Source organism: Strongylocentrotus purpuratus, unplaced genomic scaffold (assembly GCF_000002235.5).
Source record: "Strongylocentrotus purpuratus isolate Spur 01 unplaced genomic scaffold, Spur_5.0 spur5_scaffold_13, whole genome shotgun sequence".
NCBI lineage: Eukaryota > Metazoa > Echinodermata > Echinoidea > Camarodonta > Strongylocentrotidae > Strongylocentrotus > Strongylocentrotus purpuratus.
Window position 1 is genome coordinate 15695307 of NW_022145598.1, and position 21719 is coordinate 15717025.

General features: G+C 37.2%; 1 protein-coding gene across 1 annotated transcript; it reads right to left on the bottom strand.

Annotated features, from left to right (window-relative positions):
* Positions 1 to 4257: 4257 nt before the first annotated feature.
* LOC754967 (C-type lectin mannose-binding isoform) lies at positions 4258 to 18569 on the bottom strand. The gene is made up of 3 exons (XM_030983769.1): positions 18454 to 18569; positions 12614 to 12897; positions 4258 to 6234 (listed from the first exon to the last, which is right to left on the bottom strand). The coding sequence occupies exons 2-3, from the start codon at positions 12887 to 12889 to the stop codon at positions 6004 to 6006; spliced, it is 507 nt and encodes a 168-aa protein (XP_030839629.1). The 5' UTR covers positions 12890 to 12897; positions 18454 to 18569; the 3' UTR covers positions 4258 to 6003.
* Positions 18570 to 21719: the final 3150 nt, after the last annotated feature.

The window sequence follows — 21719 nt, forward strand, 5'->3', positions numbered from 1 at the left end:
GTGTTTGTTTGGTTATGAAATTACATTTTCATAAACGAAATTATCGCGTCACAGAAACACGTGAAGCGTTAGTGATAGTTTTAGTCAAAATATCTGCGTGAAATTCACGTGAATATTACGAGGCTGACTTGAGATGAATCATGTTCTTCATTCACGTGAAATTTACGTCGAAGAGGAAATATGTTACTGTAACCCGCGTTCTACCCAATAATTACGCAAATGTTACACAATAAATGAACTAAAATAATGACCTTCTCATCCCGTTTCTAAACATCGTGTTTTGGATCTTCCATGCGCCGGAAGCAGTTTGGGATTAGAGGGGGTGGGGGTGGGGTGGGTGCAAACATCCCAGAAGAGAAAGCTAGTTGCAACTGGTCCAGTTGATGAACCAGTTAATGCCAAATGGTAACACCGGAAATTTAAATGGGCTAAATGGTCCAGTTGATCCAGGCCAATTAGAATTCAATTGGTCTAGCTGAGCCATTAGAACCATATGGTAAAACTTCCAACCAGTTGAACGGCAACAACACTTCAATATTGGTAGGCCTACGTCTGTATTTCCAATGTAAAGGCATTGGTAATAAGTAGACTTACATAATTTAATTAATCTAATTTTGTTCATATACTTGTATTTTATTGAAATTATTTTAGTTCACAGTTAATGTTTGCCTTATTCACGTTTAATTAAATGTAATTTATACGAAGTAGCCAAATGTCCTAATAACTGGTAATTTATATTTGTAGTATTTTCGAAATGAATTGCATAAAACTAAATCATCAGTAATTAAGAAATATGCTGTAAATTCAGATAAATTGTTTAAAAAACATAGATCTGCACGCACCCCATATTCAATATGCAAATTAATTGGTGTCAACTGGAAATATGCCAACAGTCAGTCATCAACGGGTGCAACCGGAAATATGCACACAAACCAGTTATCAACTGGCGCAATGAAAATGTGCTGACAGTCAGTTATCAACTGGTGAAAATAGAAATATGCCAACAGTCACGGGATTATCACCACGGAACTTAAATGGTAACTGTGAAACCATCAAGACACCCAAATATAACTCATTTTCACACCTAGAAATCACGGAATACCCAGCTTATATTAATAATCCGTTTGAGTCACGAGAACATCACCGCGGAACTGCTGGCAACTTTGACTACCATTTAAATAGGTGTTTTAAGACACCTAATAATGACTAATTTTTCACACCTAAAAATCACCGATGCCCAGCTTAGATTAATAATCCGTTTGAGTCACGAGATCATCACCGCGGAACTGCTGGCAACTTTGAATACCATTCAAATAGGTGTTTTAAGACACCTAATAATTACTTATTTTTCACACCTAAATATCACGGATTCAAAGCTTAGATTAGTAATCAGATTTAGCTACGTGATTATCACCAAGAAAGTTATGGTAACTTTGAAACCATTTAAATAGGTGTTTTAAGACACCTAATAATTACTTATTTTTCACACCTTAATATCACGGTTCACAGCTTAGATTAGTAATCAGTTTTAGCTACGTGATCATCACCAAGAAAGTTATGGTAACTTTGAAACCATTTAAAAAGGTGTTTTAAGACACCTAATAATTACTAATTTTTCACACCTAAAAGTCACGTATGCCCAGCTTAGATTAATAATCCGTTTGAGTCACGAGATCATCACCGCGGAACTGCTGGCAACTTTGACTACCATTTAAATAGGTATTTTAAGACACCTAATAATTACTAATTTTTCACACCTAAATATCACGGATTCACAGCTTAGATTAGTAATCAGTTTTAGCTACGTGATCATAACCAAGAAAGTTATAGTAACTTTGAAACCATTTAAAGAGGTGTGTAAGACACCTCAGAATTACTAATTTAATATAACCAGAGGATCACGGACAGAACAATAAGACGATTAGCCGGTGTAAGTAACGTGATTATTACCATCAACCTTGGATAACCTGTGAAACCATCGATAAAGGTGCTTACAAGACCAAATAATTACTTATTTATCACCACCATCGGTTAACGGACAAAAAACTCGTTGCTTGGTCAAGTGGTTATTTGGTCATAAACACTTGATTTACAGAGGTAAGTGGAATCACGTTACTCCAGTCGCGTGATAAATTGGTGGTTTTTAGGTTAGATGAAAACGTGAACAGGAGTACCTTTTTTGTTTAAATGAAGGCACGTGTCGATAACGTTTAAATCTAGTTCAAAAGGCACCATACTTTAAAATCACTTAAAATACACATCCAAAAGAGGTTACTTTTTAGTGTTTTGCTTATTGGGAAGTATGTAGGCGGATGTCGCATAATGCGTTGGTGTGGTGGAGATCAAAATTAAATATGCCAGGTTCTGGACTAGTTTAGTTATAGCAGTGTATTTTAGGCAATATAATTTAGAATTAAGTTTTTTTTATTGATGTTATTATACCTTAGTTGTAGTGAAAGTTGATTGATAATAGTTAGTCTGGTCGCCCAAGTCGTGAAATGCCCATTAGGTAAAAAAAAAAGACAAGATTTATTTGCCCTTCAAAGTCCAAGAAAAGACTGTTTCACGGGAGGTTTTACAACTGCAACATTGAAGCTCCCTAAATTGGATAGCGCCTTCCTATTGTAAATTCAATGCTTGACTTATGAATGGAAGATAGAGACTGCTGGATAGATAGATTATTCAGTCAGTATTAGCTGCATGTTTCTACTTTTAAAAAGATATCCACTGTCTAGCGTAATGTAGTTAGGGTAGCAATTTTACATCAAATGCTTTGCATTCACTACCACGTGCAACAAGTAGGGTTAGCATTAGGGTTGTGGCTATTTTTAGAAATATGCCTCCACTACTGATAAAGTGATGCCTACCGAAAGAAAAACCGTCACTGTTGCAATATTAGTAAAGAATCTGGCCGATTCGATATTAAATAATCTCCACCAACCCAACCCCGATCTCACCGTACTTACTGCAGGCAGAACATGACGTGATCTCCGAATTTCTACGCCCGGCGTAAAGGACTAAGGTCGTTGATAGTGCCATCTGCGGCGGCTTGAAGGAAGTGTAGGAAATATCGCAGATATCAAATATAAGAACCGGCTAGTTTCTGGACTAATGCCATATAAACCCATAATCTGGAACTATCGCTAAACCAGGTAATTACTAGCAGAAAGAAGCAACAACTTGTTTTCTTGCTAACAGTTGCTCAAACCAGACTAGGAATAGCTTTTTATTCAAAAGGGATATTTTCATTATTGTTCACAAACGCTTGCCAGATTGATAAACGCTCATTTTTTAAAAGGAGGACTTTTCCTTGCTTTTTTTCTTTCGTATGTTACAAGTTCCTGTCCTACTTACTAATGCCATGGCACAAGTTTATGGCCATTCATCTCTGCAGTGCCGGATCCAGGATTTTCAAGGGGGTGACGAAGCAAAATTTAACGCAAAGCGCATTGCAGGCGTAGAGTGAGCCCTTCCCATTGTGCAGTGACAGAGTCCCCACGTGGACCTGGTAGGAGGAGGGGTGGTTAGTCTCTGAAAGCTCTCGAGTTGTAGCACTTCGGCATTATCAGAACCTTCAAGAAGCCGTCTTGATTAATAAAACACGAACACGCACTCTCTCTCTCTCTCTCTCTCTCTCTCTCTCCTAAAGATAACTTTATACATCATTTGTTTATCTTGTGATCTACTTCTGTTTTTACGGATGGGGTCCAGGGGCAGAGCCCTGCCGGGGGGTACTAGGGAACGATGGGTATAATATGCAGGTCATGGCTCCCATAAAAAAAAAAGTTCGCTTGAAGTTTTTATGATAGTGAAGATCTAGTTTAAAGTAAGTCTTTAGTCCTAAACGCATGAAATCAAGTCCGAAATAAGTGAATCATGCAGGGAACATCGACCCATAGATTACTGGACAAATGCTCTCATACATAGACGAAATAAATGTATCCGATCCACTTTATACATCCCTCTCTTTTTACTCAGTCCTCATTACTCACCTCACTCATAACTAACCTTGAACGCAATCGTAAATAAAAACAAACAAGCATACAAACAAGAAATGTTGTTAGTTATGACCTGTAATTCGTTTACTCCAGCTATAAAAGCATGAAATAAAGTTGGCTTAGTCGAACAGTAGAAAGGAAACATGTTGCAGTAAATGCGAAAAAAAGAAAGGAAACACTAACAAACACAAAAAAGATAATTAAACATATATTCAGTGGTACGTTACAATAATTCACTTTTTCATAAAACATGTTTTTAATGTCAAGAAGCATAATCTATCCGATCACATTTTCTTGAATTCCATGGCAAAGATATTTTTTAAAAACTGTGAGTTTAAATTTCACTCTTATCTACAGACCATATGAGGAACGATAGGTATAACTTGTAGGTCACTGCTTCCATCACGAATTGATTAAGCTTGAAGTTCCAAGATTGCCAAAATCATATTCAAGGGCAGTATTTAGTCCTATGCGCATGGTATGTAGTCCAAAAAAGGTTCATACAGGGAACATCGAACTTATTATGACCCATAGATTAATTGACAAATGCTCTCATACACAAGAGAAATACAAGTATCCAATCCACTTTTTACATCCCTGTCTTTATACTTAGTCCTCATGGCTAGCCTCACTCATGTTAAACTTGCACATAATCTCAAATTAAAATAAACAAGCAAACACACAACTACCCAAACAAATATTGTGAGATATGGCATGTAATTCATTCACTCCAGCTGTAAAAGCATAAAATAAAGTTGGCTCAGTCGAACTGTAGAAAGGATATATGTAGCAGGAAATGTGATAAGGAAAAAGGAAGGAAACACTAAAAAAAACATAGAAAGAGATGATGAAATATATGTTGAGTGGTATTTTACAGTAATTCGACTTTTCAAGTAACAGATCCTCAAATTCAAGAAGCAAAATTGATCTGATCATATTATGTAGATTTCCACAGCAAAGTTATTTCATTTAAAAAACGGCGAGTTAAAAAAAAATTTCACTCTTATCTACAGACGCTAAGGTAAATGATTAGAATTTCAGAACAACAGTTAAACACCATGATAAAAGTCTAAGACCAATTTAAAGTAGCCTTCTTAATTATAACTGAAGGTACTCATTACGGATCTAGCATCTTTAATTGACATTTTTGAGTTTGTCTCATTCTTTTTAATGTGTTAATTTTGTTTAAACAATATCATGTCAACATTTTCATCTGATATGAGTCGCTCTGCAAATGCCTTTAAATCTGAAATATTACAAGAAATAGCTGAAATATTGAACCAAACTTGCTGGCACATGTGTATGTCCCATACCCCCATTTATGTGAGCACTGAACGTGACTAAAATCGAATCTCTTTTCCCATCATTTTGATGATTCTATAACCTCAGCGTATAACAAATACTTTGTAAGTAACCTTTTCCAATTACCTCCCGACATTTTCTTTAAACATGTATTTTAAAGGGCGTGAAGTGCCTATACACACATTTATGTGAGCACTAACGTGACTAAAATCGAATATCTTATTCCATCATGTTAATGATTCTATAACCTCAGCGTATACAGCAATTAACAAAACTTTGTACATAATCTATCCCAATTGCCTCCCGACATTTTCTTTAAACATGTATTTTAAGGGCTTTACGTGCCTATACACTTCTCCCCAACAAAAAAACGGTTGGCTATTTAAAATACGGCGGGATCTATGACGGAGGCCTAACCGTTTAAAAATGGGACGGATTTCGTATACTAAACTAGAAAGAAAATCTGAATGTAAAGTTCTCCCAGACTGTCAATTTGTCTCTTGTAATGAAGCAAAAACACAAAATACTGACTAATGGACTGTGGAAAATAGAATCGATCAAGCATGCATCACCCCCTGAACGTTATGATAGCCCTACTAGTTTCCAAGGTTTTCAGAATGTTGTCAAAGAATTCAAATTGTAGTCTTAACCATACAAATATATCAAGGAAGCTTCGAATTCAGGGTACAGCCAACTGGGAATTCTAATTTGACACCACCTTACAAATGAAAGGCGTGTCCCTTTCACAGGGACGGTCGTTCCAAGGCCGGAGGATTTCATCCCCTGCGTTCCTACGCCACAAATGGACGCAATCCTCAATGTTACCACCGTTGGACGGCTCACCCGGCAACCACCGCTCGAAGTTTAGACCAGATCCATCAGACCAAATGAAAGGTCCGTCTTGTATTGTCTGGTAGGCACCAATCCAAGCACTCTGTCCAGGACAACAACACCAAAATCAGTAATAAAAAAAATCATTACCATCAGATCAGAAGAAAGGTTTAGATCAGAAGAAGAGTGAATGTACTATTTTTTATGAACTGCAAGTAATAATGGCTTCTTATACAGTGCGACCCAGCAAAAACGAAACCGAGAATTATCGATGTTTTATCATAACCTAATCACAATTATAATTAATAAATGACACATATTTCTAAAGCTTAGATCCTCTTCTTTCATTTTATGCAACTCGTATGATGCATATTTCATGCATGAGTGATTAAAAGCAATTTGAAGGAAGGAAACCAACAAATCAATTGGCGGGCTGTATCTGAATTTCGAAGAAAAATTCACATTTCTAGAAAGTTCATTTTCTGCTCTGTCATATGACACCTCAATCAGAAAAAAATAAGCCAGGAATAACAAAGTTCTGTTTGTTTAAAGTGATGCTTGCATTTCCATAATTTGATCAAACGAATTCGTTTTCACTGGCTGCCGGCCGTAGCAACAAACAAAATTGACAAAAGACTTAAAGGTGAAATTCAAAGAAAATCACAAATATATCAACTAATGTATCACTAGAAACTGGTAAGCTAACAGTTGGCCATCGTACAAGTTTTAGGTCAACTACATAACGGATGGTTTTTTAAAACTACAAATACAACCACCCCCATAGCAGCTGTGATATACGAGAGATTCGCCAGAAAAATAACGATGTGTTAATGACGTTACAATATGGATCAATACTGCCCAAGCAGACGACATCCCATAAAGAATGAACATAATTGCTAAGCTATTATTTGTCAAAGTATGATGAGTTTAGTGCATATAAATGAAATGGCATGTCAAACCATTCAAAAAGGGATATGACCCCATTCCGATAACTAAAATCTTTTGCTTGTAAATACACAGGATAGGGGTTAATTAACAATCGAAGAAACCAGACTTTCAAATTTAAAAAAAACCCGTAATGATATTAAGGACGGCATTTGTTCCCTCTTGACGAACATACCGCGGTGTGTGCAGTTGAATATACAATGGCTTGTTATTTTGTTTACGAGCGATATATTCCTTTATTTTTGTATAGCTGCATTTGTCATCAAAATAAAACCATGCGCGGGGTTTAGAGTGAGGCAATATATTATATATTTAGCCTGACGGTAGTGAAGTAAGAGAAAGAACTCAAGAGAAGATGAAAACACAGGCACTGAAAATGTGTGAGATGTCATGGGACATCGTCTGCTTGTGCAAATCATGTCCATACTGTGATCTCACACATCTCAGCAGCGTTCGGAGAGCTCTTCATGTGCTATGCCGGGGTTGTATTTAAGCGTTTTGTAATTTATAATAATCATTAATTACAGAATGTTTCCAAGCATTGAATTTTGATAACCTTGTCGAATCAAAGTTTCAACTTGGCAATAATGAAAATAAAGTTAGTTTTTAAAATCAATGAATACCTACTAACTCCGTCTCGTTGTCGATGAGACATAGACGAAAGGCTTCATGCATGGCTGATTGTCAATGAAACAGGGTTAAGTCTTTTGTCGATTCTCCTTGTTGCTACGGCAGGCAGCCAGTGAAAACGAACTTGTTAAATCAAATAATGGAAATGCAAGCATCACTTTAAACAAACAGAACTTTGACATTCCTGGCTATTTTTTTCCTGATTGAGGTGTCATATGAAAGAGCAGAAAATGAACTTTCTGGAAATGTGAATTTTTCTTCGAAATTCAGATACCGCCCGCTAGATGACTGTTTGGTTTCCTTCCTTCAAATTGCTTTTAAAGGCAGGCTTTACTACTTCAGCCAGAAGAGATTAGGCCGCCCAGCGAGCCAGCGAGGTCACTGTGACAGGTGGCTATCTCATTAACTCAGCTCTCATTTAACATAAGAAAAAGAGGATCACGGGGGGCCAACAGGCACCGATTGGGGAAGTTTTCTATATAGAGGGAGCAAGAAGCTACAAGTATGGCAGTGTGCCTTTAATCACTCATGCGTGAAATATGCATCATATGAGTTGCATTAAATGAAAGAAGAGGATCTAAGCTTTATAAATATGTGTCATTTTTTAAATTATAATTGTGAGTAAGTTATGAAAAAACAGATAATTCTCGGTTTCGTTTTTTCTGGGTCGCACTGTATAGCGCTCATATCCGTGGCGCCTTGTTACTCGTGGCACTTATACATTATTACCCTAGTTATAGCCAGGGCTTCCTACCCATTGATTACTGGGTGAAGATTGGCAACTATAGATTAATGTCTTGCCAAAGAACATTAGTGCAGGGCTGGATTCCGAACGAACGCCATTCCCCGTAATCTATAACATTAGCATGGTGGGACATTGGAAAAGAAAACAATACTCTTGACGGTTCAAATGAATAGAACAATATGCCGTTGTAGTGTCACGAATTTTAATAAATTCTGAGGACGATTTATATTCGCCATTTCACCCTTTCATCTACTCTCCCTTCCCTGCAACCTGTTTCTCTCTTTACCTCTTTCTTTCTCTCTCTTCCTCTTTCTCTCTTTCTCCCCCCTCCCCTATCCCCTTCCCCCTCTCTCTATTTGCTCTTTCTTTCTTCCCCCCTAATTCATTGGGGGGGGGGGGGTTATGTGCCCCCTTTCCTTCTTACGTTTCATGTGTTCAAATACTACTTGCAAGTTATTTTTCACTGGAATTATCCGTCATTATTAATTAATCATATTAAAAGGCACATCAAAGTGTTTACTGCTTTGTCACTATAAAAGAGCCTTTACTTAAAGTGATTTTATGTTATTTATCCCATTAAAAAAAATCACACATATACAGTGTGTGTAATTATGTATATATATTGCCAGAGAACCCTCGTACTAAAATCTTAAATATTCTACATGTACTAAGTCAGCCCCTATCTGTTTTTCTCTCTCCCCTCTTTCTCTCTGCATTTGTTTCTCTTTCTTTCTCTCTCATTATCTCTCTATACCGCTCTCTTTACACCATGTCCCCTCTATCCCTCTCTATCTCACTCTCTCTCTCTCTCTTACTTAAACTGTGTATCACTATATAGCTAATAAACCTAATGTATTTTTACCCTTTACATGTTACATCGCTACTATAGGATTTCCTGGTCAAATTCGCGAGTTTGTCATTCAAATGAATTTGTCTTGCGTTCAAATTCGACGGTATCAGTGCAGTCAGGTATATCTCGGGTTTATATTCCCTTTTCTAGTTTTCAAATCTATGGATTTTTCGTTAGAATCTACGTATGTTTCATTCAAGTTAATGAACAAGGTGCTTCTTTCGCTATTTGGTCATTCGATTTAGCGCAACACGATTTTCTGACAACGCGACGGTGTACTTTTAGCATTCTAATTCATTTGTAGCATTCAAATAAGCACTTTGTGCACTTAAATTGATGGTCAATATACATTTCTCGTTTATTACACACTTTTTATAGCTCATTCTTTTTCTTTCAAGATTGTTTTTTCATGTGTATTTTATCATATTTCATTTTCTTGCATTTATACACTTATATTTATTAGATTTATCTGATATCCATCAGCATTTAAGTTTGATTGTTAAGAAGAAAAAAATGACTTGCATCTACGGACCTGATGGTCTCAGTATATTTGTAAATGTTCATGTAAGGAAGTTGTTTGTCTTACTGATGTTTTATCATAAATTTATCATAATTTCATCATAATTTCATTATGGAAGAAGGGTACAATATTTTGACTGGGGTAGGGACTAGAGTTAACAATTTGAACATGATTCATTATTTAGCCATGTCGTTAGCCATCGATCTGCTGGCGGGCAAGTAAACTATGAAACTCTCTAAGAAAAATAGAGGGGTGTGCTGGGTATAAGAGACGATGTGAATTACTTTTGTAAAATTCCGAGTCTGTAGTAAAAAAAAAAAAAAAAGAAGGTGATTGAGGGTACCCCCACCTTTCCCGGGTATATGAACATGTCCGTGCAGAAATGCCATATCCCTTCTTTACCTTATGTCTGACTTCACCCATCTGCATTGTCCTGAAAATATATAAATGGAACAACAGCTTAGACCCCAATGGTAAATCATGCATTTTAACTGTATTATTTAAAAACTGTAACAATTTGTTGCAATTCTTCCCCCTAACATTCCTTACTTTAATAAAAATCTTACGAATATGAATGACAGGTGTTAATTTGAATGATAAAACTTACGCTTCGACAAGTGAATATTAATTTGAATGCTAGTTGAGCAGTTTCTAAATTGAATGACAGATCTATGAAACCCTTCGACCAAAATCCTAAATTAAATACAAAAACTGGAAAATTGAATGATAATTGGCATGGCAAAGCCGATCTGCGCTAACTTAAATGCAAAGTAAAGGAATTCGAATGACAAACACGCGAATTTGGCCGGAAATCCCAGATTATGTTTTTTTTTTTTTTTTTTTTTTTGCATTCATCAAAGGGCGTCCTTGTAAGTTATTGCTCGGAGCCGTGTAAACAAAGATTCTGTATTGTTTTGTTGGGAAAACACAAAGAATGTGCATTAGAGTATCTCCAACTGAAGCCGAGTTGGCCAATTTGTGTGCTGTACTATCAGAGGACATTCGTACTTGCGCATGCCGACGTCCTCTTCATAAGTTAGGCATACGTTACACATAAGCTAGACACACCTTAAAGATAAAGGTGAGTTCCGGTAATGCGATGGCATTGTGAAAGAAAAGGTGTGGAATGGATCAGAAAAAATTGATCATATAGCATGTAAGTATTGGTGTGTACTGCAAGGTTCTGGAGTCATCAAAATCATCATAAATTTGGCCCAGTCTTGGTAACGTAACAATCACTATACACAGAAAGATGTATATGGGAAAACACAAATGGTGTCGGGGCTAGTACTACCTTGATTTCCTTATCTTTCTCATCACTCAGCCAGTATACATTTTCTTCCAAAAATTTTTGGCACTTGACATTTATTTGTAATCTTGAACATTCAGTGTAAGTTTCGTTAGATTCTGTGAGAATTCATTTTTTTAAACCAGAACTCAAGTTTATCTTTAAACGGAACTAACCCTTCTAACTAAGCCATGCCCAGGAAACTTTTTTTGTTAAAGGCAATCCAACCATTGTAATACGTTCATTTGAATGAAAGCAGAAAAGCCAGATAAGCAGAATGGCGAAAGTTGGAAATACATCGGTCCAATAATAACAAAGTTATGAATATATGAAAATATGAGATCACTACACCTATCCGAATCTCAAATTGTCAATTTTGTCAGTGGATTGTGATGTACCGTGTGAGTCAATACACAAATTTACATCTAGAAAATTGTTTATTATTTTAAAAATCATCTATGAACAGTATATTGTTATACATGTTATGAAAGAGCGTTCTATCCGAAATCATTTGGCATCATTTTTGTGTGGTATGGGCATTGTTTGCGAGAGTGCAAAAATCGACTTGCGCCAAAGTGATGCCTACAGTATGTGATATGTTGGGATTAAAGTGAGAGAATGAATTTAATGTATCAAATGAGATTAATTGCATATGCTTTTTGCAGAAGCAAAGTCACACACACACACATACACACGCACCCACGCGCGCACACATGTTCGTTGATATGTGATATTCGATATTTGATATGTGTGGCATGATTAATTTTGTTTGGGATGTTATTTGGATCTGCAATGACCGATTTAATACCCAAATCCCATTTTTTTTTATTCAAACATCACATGAGCAACTTTGGCGCAAGTCGATTTTCGCACTCTCGTGAACAATGTCTCCTGTTCATACAAGCGTGAACACATACCACACAAAAATGATACCAAAATGATTCGGGATAAAAAACACTCTTTCATAAGGTGAATAATAGTTTACTGTTCATAGATGATTTTTAAAAAATTAGCAATTTCATAGGTGTAGGCTTAAACTTTGTTTGACTAACACGGTAGTGACGGATAAGTCTTTCATTTGTTGTGTACAAACGTATCGCTAATTTCTGTTTTTCACCCATGTGCCTTCACCCTTTGGGCACTAGTCAAAATGTATTATGGAGAGTACATTATTTAAAGGTCCTCTAAAAAGAAAAGATCATCCCAAGTCATACATTTTTCAAAAATTGAAATTTCAGTCATTTTGTGTTTTGGCACAAGAGGGAAAGTTTTCCGCTACTACATCACATAGACACTAAATACCGATTCAGCCAATTTGTATAACCCATATCGATAGTGATTGTAAATTTTTAAATTCATAACTGTCTCAATTTTGCCCGATTTCTTTCAAACTTCCACCAGTGTGCTTCTCTGATTATCGTGATTTCTTGTAGAGCAGTTTGCTACCAAGGTTAGATTTCCTTTTAATTAACAGTCTAAGCTAAAGTAGGTCATCCATATTTACATGATCCCTTGTAAAGTCTGCAGAAGAGCGGAAAAGTTCGTAAGCGAAGGCGTTCTCCTGTTCCGTGTGGATGGATACTAAGTCAGCCCGTCCGTTGAAGGAGTAGTGATCCCTGCAGCGATCCCGAGCCTCTGCCCAAGGGACCCGCTCCCCGAAGTAACGGTAGCAGTTCCCGTTAAATGGAAGCCAGAACTGAGGGCATGGAAGATACACATTGGCATCTAAGCCGCGAAATGCCACGGCTAGAAGGACCATTGATGCAAGCAGAAGCTTCATGTTGATTACTGGAGAGTCAAAGAAGAAGAGTGAGAAACTATTCCAAATTAACGACTCTAATTTTCACCCAAGAGCCACTAAATCATGTATGTTCTATCTGGCGTACAATAAGTGTATTTATAGTACGTTAGCCCCCTCCCACCCCCCCCCCCAGAAAAAAGGGTTTAATTTGTTTGGTACCACCTCTTCACAAGGAATTTAGGACCTAAACCTTTAAGCTCCTAGCAATGTAATAGCAAATCCCTCAATGTCCGCAGACTCATACTGAGAAGGAGAAAGCTTAAGGGTGCCGTAACACATTACAACAACCCCCCCCCCGAAAAAAAGGTTAGTCATACCAATACAATCAACCACCCCGATCAACACACTGTTATCGTTTGACCGCTGACTGGGACTTAGCCTTGTGCTCTTTGATACTTTTGCTAGTTGATTATATTTCCAGTAATATCATGGGAATACTTATACGCTAGCCTCAGGCACGTAAACAGGGGGGGGGGGGGGGGGGGGGGGGGGGTTGGGGGGTTAAACCCCTCCCTTTGGTATTTTTATGTGTGTAAACCCCCCCCCCCCCCCATAACGCCCATACCCCCCCCCCCCTTTGGATTTTTTTTTTTTTTTTTTTTTTAATTATTTTTAAAAAAAAATTAAAAAATATTCCCATGGCTGACCTAAAAAAGGATACCTTACCCCCCCCCCCCCCCAACGGAGCAAAATGTCAAATGTTCAAATTTCGAGACCAAATGGAAACGTTGTATCATCCGCTCAATCTGACTTGCGTGTATAGAACAAATAAGCATTTTTCCATGAAAAAGTGAAGTTTTCTAAAATATGCGTTTCTTTCCAGCATTGGGGCGCCCGCAAATCACTCGGGTAACATTTCATAAAGTATAATATAAAAGGCCATATGCAAATTTTTGTACTTTTGTCGGAAAAAATACATTTATCCAGCACAATGTCGTCTCTTTTTGCGTTGGAGAAGAGCAAATAGCGAGTTTCAATCACACTTTGGCCGCTCTCGCAAGCTCTCACTCGTTTCACTGTGGTCAAGCGACTTTGGGGCAAGCGGTTAATGAAAATGCTAATCGTTAGCTTTCTTTTGGTATTAAACTTGTTTTGATTGATTGTATAATTTTGTCGGAATAAAGGTAACAAAAAGGCTCGACCAATCACTTATCAGCGTCTGAATTGACCTTTTGACCTTGAATTCCAAGGGATGCAAGCGCACTAATGACGTCATGTTCGCTAAATCGGTGTATTTTATCGTGAAATGCGACACTTTCACAATGTTTATATATCTTTTAGATTTATTAGTAAGATATAAGATATTTTTTCTGATATCACTGAAGTTTTGGGTTTTATTTAATGAGTAATTTTACTGTTTTAATTTACTGGATCGTACCATTAAAGTCGCAGGGTAGAATTAAGATGCATTTTCCAACCGCCCCAAAATTTAATTTACGTTCCGACATTCTGTTAAATGGGTTCGTGTTGTTAAGAATCCACTGCTTTCTGCTCCAACAAACGTCCACATGCGGATTCGTTTATCAACTAAATTATTCAAATTTATGGATGCTTCCTAGCTTCCTAGGTGTTTGTGTTGCTGTTGAAGCATTTCATTTACATGCTATCATTCTGTGTAGTCCAATTGCCAGAACGCAAAATTCATTTTGGTTTTATAGTTTCATCGGAGTCGTTTATCAACTATATGTATTCAAATTTATGAATGCTTCCTCCCCAGGAGTTTGTGGTGTTTATGCATTTCATTCACCTGCTATCATTCTTTGTACTCCAATTGTTAGAATACAAAATGCATTTTGGTTTTATAGTTTCATGCAATAAGTAAGTCAATATTAAGAGTATGTTCTGCACAATAAAAACAATGTGTGTCCCTATTGTACAATGTAATGTGTCCCCTCATTTTGTAATAGTTAATTTACCCATTCACATAATGGAACTACCTGCCCGATGATGCCAGTGGTCTGTGACCCCTGAGCACTCAACACCGTGTGGGAGTCAGTTTGTGTTCAACTTCTTTTATGAGACAAATACAAGCAAACGTTTCCATATGCACCCCCCAAACCCCCACCCCCCCCCCCCTTGAAAAAATCTTGCGTACGCGCCTGGCTAGCCATAACTTTACTAGATCTTATTCCTTTTCCCTTCATATTCTTTTCCTTTCTTCTTCTTCTATTCTTCTGTTTCGTCTTATATGTTTATATTGTATTGATGTAGGGCGTATCAAACCCATACATAAAAGTTACATGCTTTAAATAAAGAAGTACGCCATCTTCCCTCTATTAAAAACTATTTTTATGTTGAATTTCTTGATTGATCAGAAATACATTTAATAATAATAATAATAATACGAAAAATTTAAATAGCGCTTGTGACATAAAAGTTTCAAAACGCTGTACACAAATCAAAATTACTTTTAAAAAAAATCAATATTACTAATGGAATAGTTAGTCCTTTGTTGTGTTTGCCGTTTCTTTTCTCAATGACAGGCCAGGTTGGAATTTGTGAGCTGAACAGATTGAGGACTAAGCGTATCTCTCAATACGCTCAACCAGGGGCGTACGCAGGGGGGGGGGGGGGTTTGGGGGTTCAAACCCCCCCTTTGATATTTTTATGTACGTAAACCCCCCCTAAAAAAACCTAAACCCCCCCCCCCCCCTGCGTACGCCCCTGGTTGAGCGTATTGAGAGATACCCTTTGGTTTTTTTTTTTTATTATTGGTTTTTTTATTATTTAAAAAAAAAAAAAATAAAAAAATAAATTATACCCACGGCTAACCTAAATAAGGTGACCTTACCCCCCCCCCCCCCCCCCAACGACAAAAAATGTCAAATTAAGAAATTTCGAGACCAAAAAAAAAAAAAAATGTGTCCGCTTACCCCCATCCCCCCCCCCCCCCCCCCCCCCCCCCCCCCCCCCCCCCCCCCCCCCCCCACTGAGCGACTTTTCGGCTGGCTGAGTCGTTGCGATTTTTTTTTACCTCCAAAAAAAAAAAAAAAAAAGTGTCCGCTTAGTGGCTCAGTCGAACTGTAGAAAGGAAACATGTAGCAGAAAATGTGATAAGAAAAAGGAAGGAAACACTAAAAAAAACATAGAAAGAGGTGATGAAATATATGTTGAGTGGTATTTTACAGTAATTCGACTTTTCAAGTAACAGATCCTCAAATTCAAGGAGCAAAATTAATCTGATAATATTTTGTAGATTTCCACAGCAGTAGCGGATCCAGGAGGGCCGAAACGGCCGCGGCCCCCCCCCCCCCCTATTGGCGGCGCAAAAAAAAGAAGAAAAAAAGAGAAAGAAAAGAAGAGAAAAAAGAAAGGAGAAGAGGGAGAAAGAAGGAGAAGAGAAAAAAGGAGAAGAGAAAGGAAAAAAGAAGAGAAAAGAAATAGAAGAGAAAAGGTAAAAAAAAGGCCTAGAGGCTATAGCCCCCCCCCCCCCCCCCCCCGATGAAAATGTCAAAAATTGTACCGGTATAGTGCTTCTAATATGACCTTGAAAAAACTGTCTGCGCAATTTTCAAATTTTCTCGTCTGATATGAGTTGCTCTGCAAATGCCTTTAGATCTAAAATATTACGAGAAATAGCTGAAATATTGAACCAAACTTGCAGGCACATGTATATGTCCTATATCCCCATTTATGTGAGCACTGAACGTGACTAAAATCGAATCTCTTTTTCCATTATTTTGATGATTTTATAACCTCAGCGTATACATCAATTAACAAATACTTTGTAATTAACCTTTCCCAATAGCCTCCCGACATTTTCTTTAAACATGTATTTTAAAGGGCTTGACGTGCCTATACACCTCCCCCCCCCCCCTCAAAAGAAAAATACGGCGGGATCTATGACGGAGGCCTAACCGTTTAAAAATGGGACGGATTTCGTATACTTAACTAGAAAGAAAATCTGAATGTGAACTTCTCCCAGACTGTCAGTTTGTCTCTTGTAATGAAGCAAAAACACAAAATACTGACATGGTATGTAGTCCAAAAAAAAAGGTTCATACAGGGAACATCGAACTTATTATGACCCATAGATTAATTGACAAATGCTCTCGTACAGGCGCGTAGCCAGGGGGGCACGAGGGGGCGCGTGCCCCCTATTATTTCCAGGATCGGTTGAAATTTTGTAGACCCCTTTTTTGACCTCGATCGATTACATGTATGTGCCCCCCCCCCCCAAATATCAAACTCTGGCTACGTGCCTGCTCTCGTACACAAGAGAAATGCATGTATCCAATCCACTTTTTACATCCCTGTCTTTATACTTAGTGCTCATGGATAGCCTCACTCATGTTAAACTTGCAGATAATCTCAAATTAAAACAAACAAACACCCAAACAAATATTGTGAGATATGGCATGTAATTCATTCACTCCAGCTATAAAAGCATAACATAAAGTTGGCTAAGTCGAACTGTAGAAAGGAAACATATAGCAGGAAATGTGATAAGAAAAAGGAAGGAAACACTAAAAAAAACATAGAAAGAGGTGATGAAATATATGTTGAGTGGTATTTTACAGTAATTCGACTTTACAAGTAACAGATCCTCAAATTCAAGGAGCAAAATTAATCTGATCATATTTTGTAGATTTCCACAGCAGTGGCGGATCCAGGGGGCCGAAACGGCCGCGGCCCCCCCCCCCCCCTATTGGCGGCGCAAAAAAAAGGAAGAAAAAAAAGAGAAAGAAAAGAAGAGAAACAAAGAAAGGAGAAGAGGAAGAAAGAAGGAGAAGAGAAAAATGGAGAAGAAAAAGGAAAAAAAGAAGAGAAAGGAAAATAGAAGAGAAAAGATAAAGAAAAAAGCCCCCCCCCCCCTCCCTCCCACTCCGGGGTCGGAGGGACCGAATTTGTGTTCCCAAAATGGACTGTGGAAAATAGAATCGGTCAACCATGCATCACCCCCTGCACGTTATGATAGCCCTACTTAGTCAATCTATGCTGCTAGCGCTACTAGTTTACAAGGCTTTCAGAATGTTGTCAAAGAATTCAAATGGTAGTCTTAACCATACAGATATAACAAGGAAGCATCGAATTCAGGGTACAGCCTTATTGGGAATTCTACTTTGGCACCACCTTACAAGGGAAAGCAAACAATCTTGAAGAACAAGGCTCATTAATACGTAAAACCATTGACATCGAGATGATCAGAAATACATGTATACACACGAAAGGGAGAGAGAGAGAGAGAAGCAAAGATAGATATCAAGCAAAGGGAGGAGAGAACAGGGAATCTGCTACAAACTTAGCTTTAAAGCCTCAGATTATATAGACAAAATAGAACTAAAATATACTGCTTCATTCCGTTTGATCCACACCATAAACTAATATTACCTACTTTTGTCAATCTGTTTGCCTCTAACACGTTTTCACACAAACTTGGAAAAATACACTTCCAAACTACATAGTCTACCCACATACATTCGTTTTTTTCTATTTTACATTTTTATCCCACTTTCGTGTTTAAAATCCCGCATTTGTCATACTCTATCAAAGCGATACACAATACAATCTCGCCCAATCTAGGCCTCATCTGCTATTCTTACCTTCGTAATAATTGTATTGAATTCCAAAAGAACGTTGACAATGTAGAAAACCCTTCGATAGTGAAAACTTTGTCGGAAGAAAATTAATTCATCAATATCTACTGCTAATTTGAGCCTCAGACGAGTCAAGATGGCGCCGAGTCGCATAGCGTTCAAATTCAAATGACTGCGCATTTGGCAGTGATATGCATGTACAGTTTCAAATATAACTCACATTCAGTATGAACACGACATATTATGCAGGCATACAGTGCAACAGAATGGCAAGCAAGAAGAAAAGAATATGACAATCGATAGGCACCGTTTCACTTTGTAAATAAAATGATTTGAATTGGGTCCCTGTTCCATCAAAAGTATTACCAGTGACAAAACAGAATATCTGATAATAGTATATGATACTGAAATCCTTGCATTTGTCAATTGGATCCGAACATTTTGTTACAGCATTGTGGCACTTGTGATTGATAAAAGGATGAAGATGCTCAACCACCCCTGAGATAAAAAATGTTTACCAGTGTTTCCATTTTATATATCTTTCAGAAAATTTCTGTATTGACAAAAATATGATAATAACCATCCATTTTTCACAGTTCTCACGCTTGCTGGGCTACGCCCTTCGAAAAAGGTAATACGGTCACGTGGTCTTGATGACGCATTTGACGTTATTGCGGGCATATCCGAGTGGTCCCGCAACTAAAGATCTTACAATCTCATTGTAATCCATAAATGAAACGTACTGGGATTATAAAGTGCATATAATTTTTCGGATAAATGTCTTGTTTTTCCCAATTAATATCATAGTTTGCCTTTTTGAAGACCTTTAATATCTAAGTCACCCTCCTTTTCACCGGAGAGACTATTGCAGTGACGTTATAAACAGTTGCACAGTACAGCTCCGAAACTGAGCTTTTTTCTGAGCGTTCTGAGCCGTCATTTTTAAGGCTAGATTCCAGAATTATTGATGATTTCTAAGAAAAATCATTGTCATGTCCGGAATCTCCATCAAAAATTATTCTACATGTCTTTTGTTACTTCATATTTTAGCCGTTTCGGTTAGCTTGGCCATTTAAAATCCTGTACACAGAACGGGGGCGGTGGATGGCTTTTTCAAAGTGGGGGGATGAACTAAAAGGTCACTTTCTGGAAGAAAAAAAGGGGTAGGCCTACCTACCAATGAAAATCTCAAAGCAAAAATAGACGAGTCACTTTCTGGAAGAAAAAAAGGGGTAGGCCTACCTTCCAATGAAAATCTCAAAGCAAAAATAGACGAGTCACTTTCTGGAAGAAAAAAAAAGGGGTAGGCCTACCTACAAAGAAAAATCTCAATGCAAAAATAGACATGGGTATATACGTGACAGTCACGTAGAGAAGTGTCTTAGTTTTGTCCCGTGATAAGCTTATATTGTAAAAGAAAGCCGCTCTTTTAAAAGCGAATAGAAGAAAAAAACGAAAGAAAAAAGAAAAAACGGGAACCGTCCTGTAACTACAGTAAGAAATTTTAATTATTCAAATAGCGGGAAATTCTAAATAAGAAAAGAAATTATTTTTTTTAGAGACATCAAGTGCGTGATTAACAATTTAAATATAGGCAAATTCTAAAGTTCTTTTAAAAAAGCGATGAAAAAAGAAAGGAACTTTAAAGAGAGATCAATTGAGTGACTACACTGTTAGAAAAAACTTAAACAAGTTGTTTAAAATTTTAAACAACCCCGAGTTAACCGGTGAATCGCTCAACGTTGTTTAAAAATTAAACAAATTAAGGTTGTTTACATTTTGAACACTTAGTTGTTTAAAAATTAGGAAACCTTTTAAACAACAGTTGTTTAGTAATAAAATTGCACAACTCGGTTGTTTAACGCAAGTTGTTTAAATTTTAAACAATAATGTTTAAATTACTAAGCAACTGTTGTTTATTCAGTATTACTGCACAACTGGGTTGTTTAAAAGGAGTTGCTTAACTTTTAAACAGAACTGTTTAATGGTTATTATCTGGTTGTTTGAATTTGTGAAATGACCTACTGGAACCACTCCTGCAATAATCACAACGATTTATACACTGTAACATGCAGAGCTTGTTGCCAATTTACTTCAACATTTGTTCATCATTTTCATGGCCGTGACAGACAACATTATTATTTGTCTAAACTTCACCTAAACCCCATCGGCGAAGCCGAGAAGAACCAAGTTGTCGCCTTGCCCTTGTTCCGCCATTTTCGTATGCACTTGCACTGCACACTAGCACTGCATGCTTGCATGCATGTATTATGTACGTACTTTGTGCATATCGCATGTGTGAGCGCAAATTGGAATCGCGTATCGAGAAAATATCAACGACGCCCCCGGGACTTTTTAAACAACTCTGTTTAATTAAATATTTTTGTCTTTTAATACATAGTTGTTTAAGTCAATCGAGCACTGATTTTTCGATTTTGAACAACGTTGTTTACTTTTTTAAACAACATTCTTTTAAACAGTGATATTTTAAACACCGGAAGAAGAAAAAAACAATGTCAATAATAGCCTGGGCTGCATGTGCATGTCTTAATTAGTATTCTTCTCAAGGGGATTTATAAATCCTACTCTTAATGTACGGGGATTTATTTAGCTATTTTTAAAAAGTAGAAGGAAAAATGAAAAAGATAGACTGAAAGAAACTGATTCGAGACCATGAAACAGGTGTTTTTTTAATGGAGAAAATAACGATTGAAGACACGTAAAGTCATTGTGAGATTTTTTTTCTTCTGAAGACCGAATCAGTAGGGCGGAGAGGAGATGAGCGTTGAACAAAAGATCTGTTCATGATGAGGTGCTTTTCGTTTGGTAAAAGATCGAATTCCAAAGACAGTTCACTTATAAACGAGAGAACAGAGACTGTGTCGAGAATGTATGTTTTAGAAGGAAAGAACATCAACATATCTGATCGGTGTGGGTTTTCATTTTTAATCTTAAAATGCGGGAAATTCTATAGCTCTTTTAAAAAGCGAAATGTAAAGAAAGCCAACTTTTACAAGAAAGAAAACAGGAAATGCCTCGAGATTATGACACAAGTGCTCTTTTCCTTTCTATAGGAGGCATTAATCTAAGGGGCGTTTACATATTACACAAAAAGATCAGTTGACAGAGAGACAGAAAATGACTGCATCAAAATAAGATATCGATGCTTGATTCTAGAAGGAGCGCAAAAAACAAACAAACAATCAAAAAGAAGAATGTCAATAATGGTTTGATAAACAAGTGAAAAGTTGTCTATCTTTGTAATCATAATC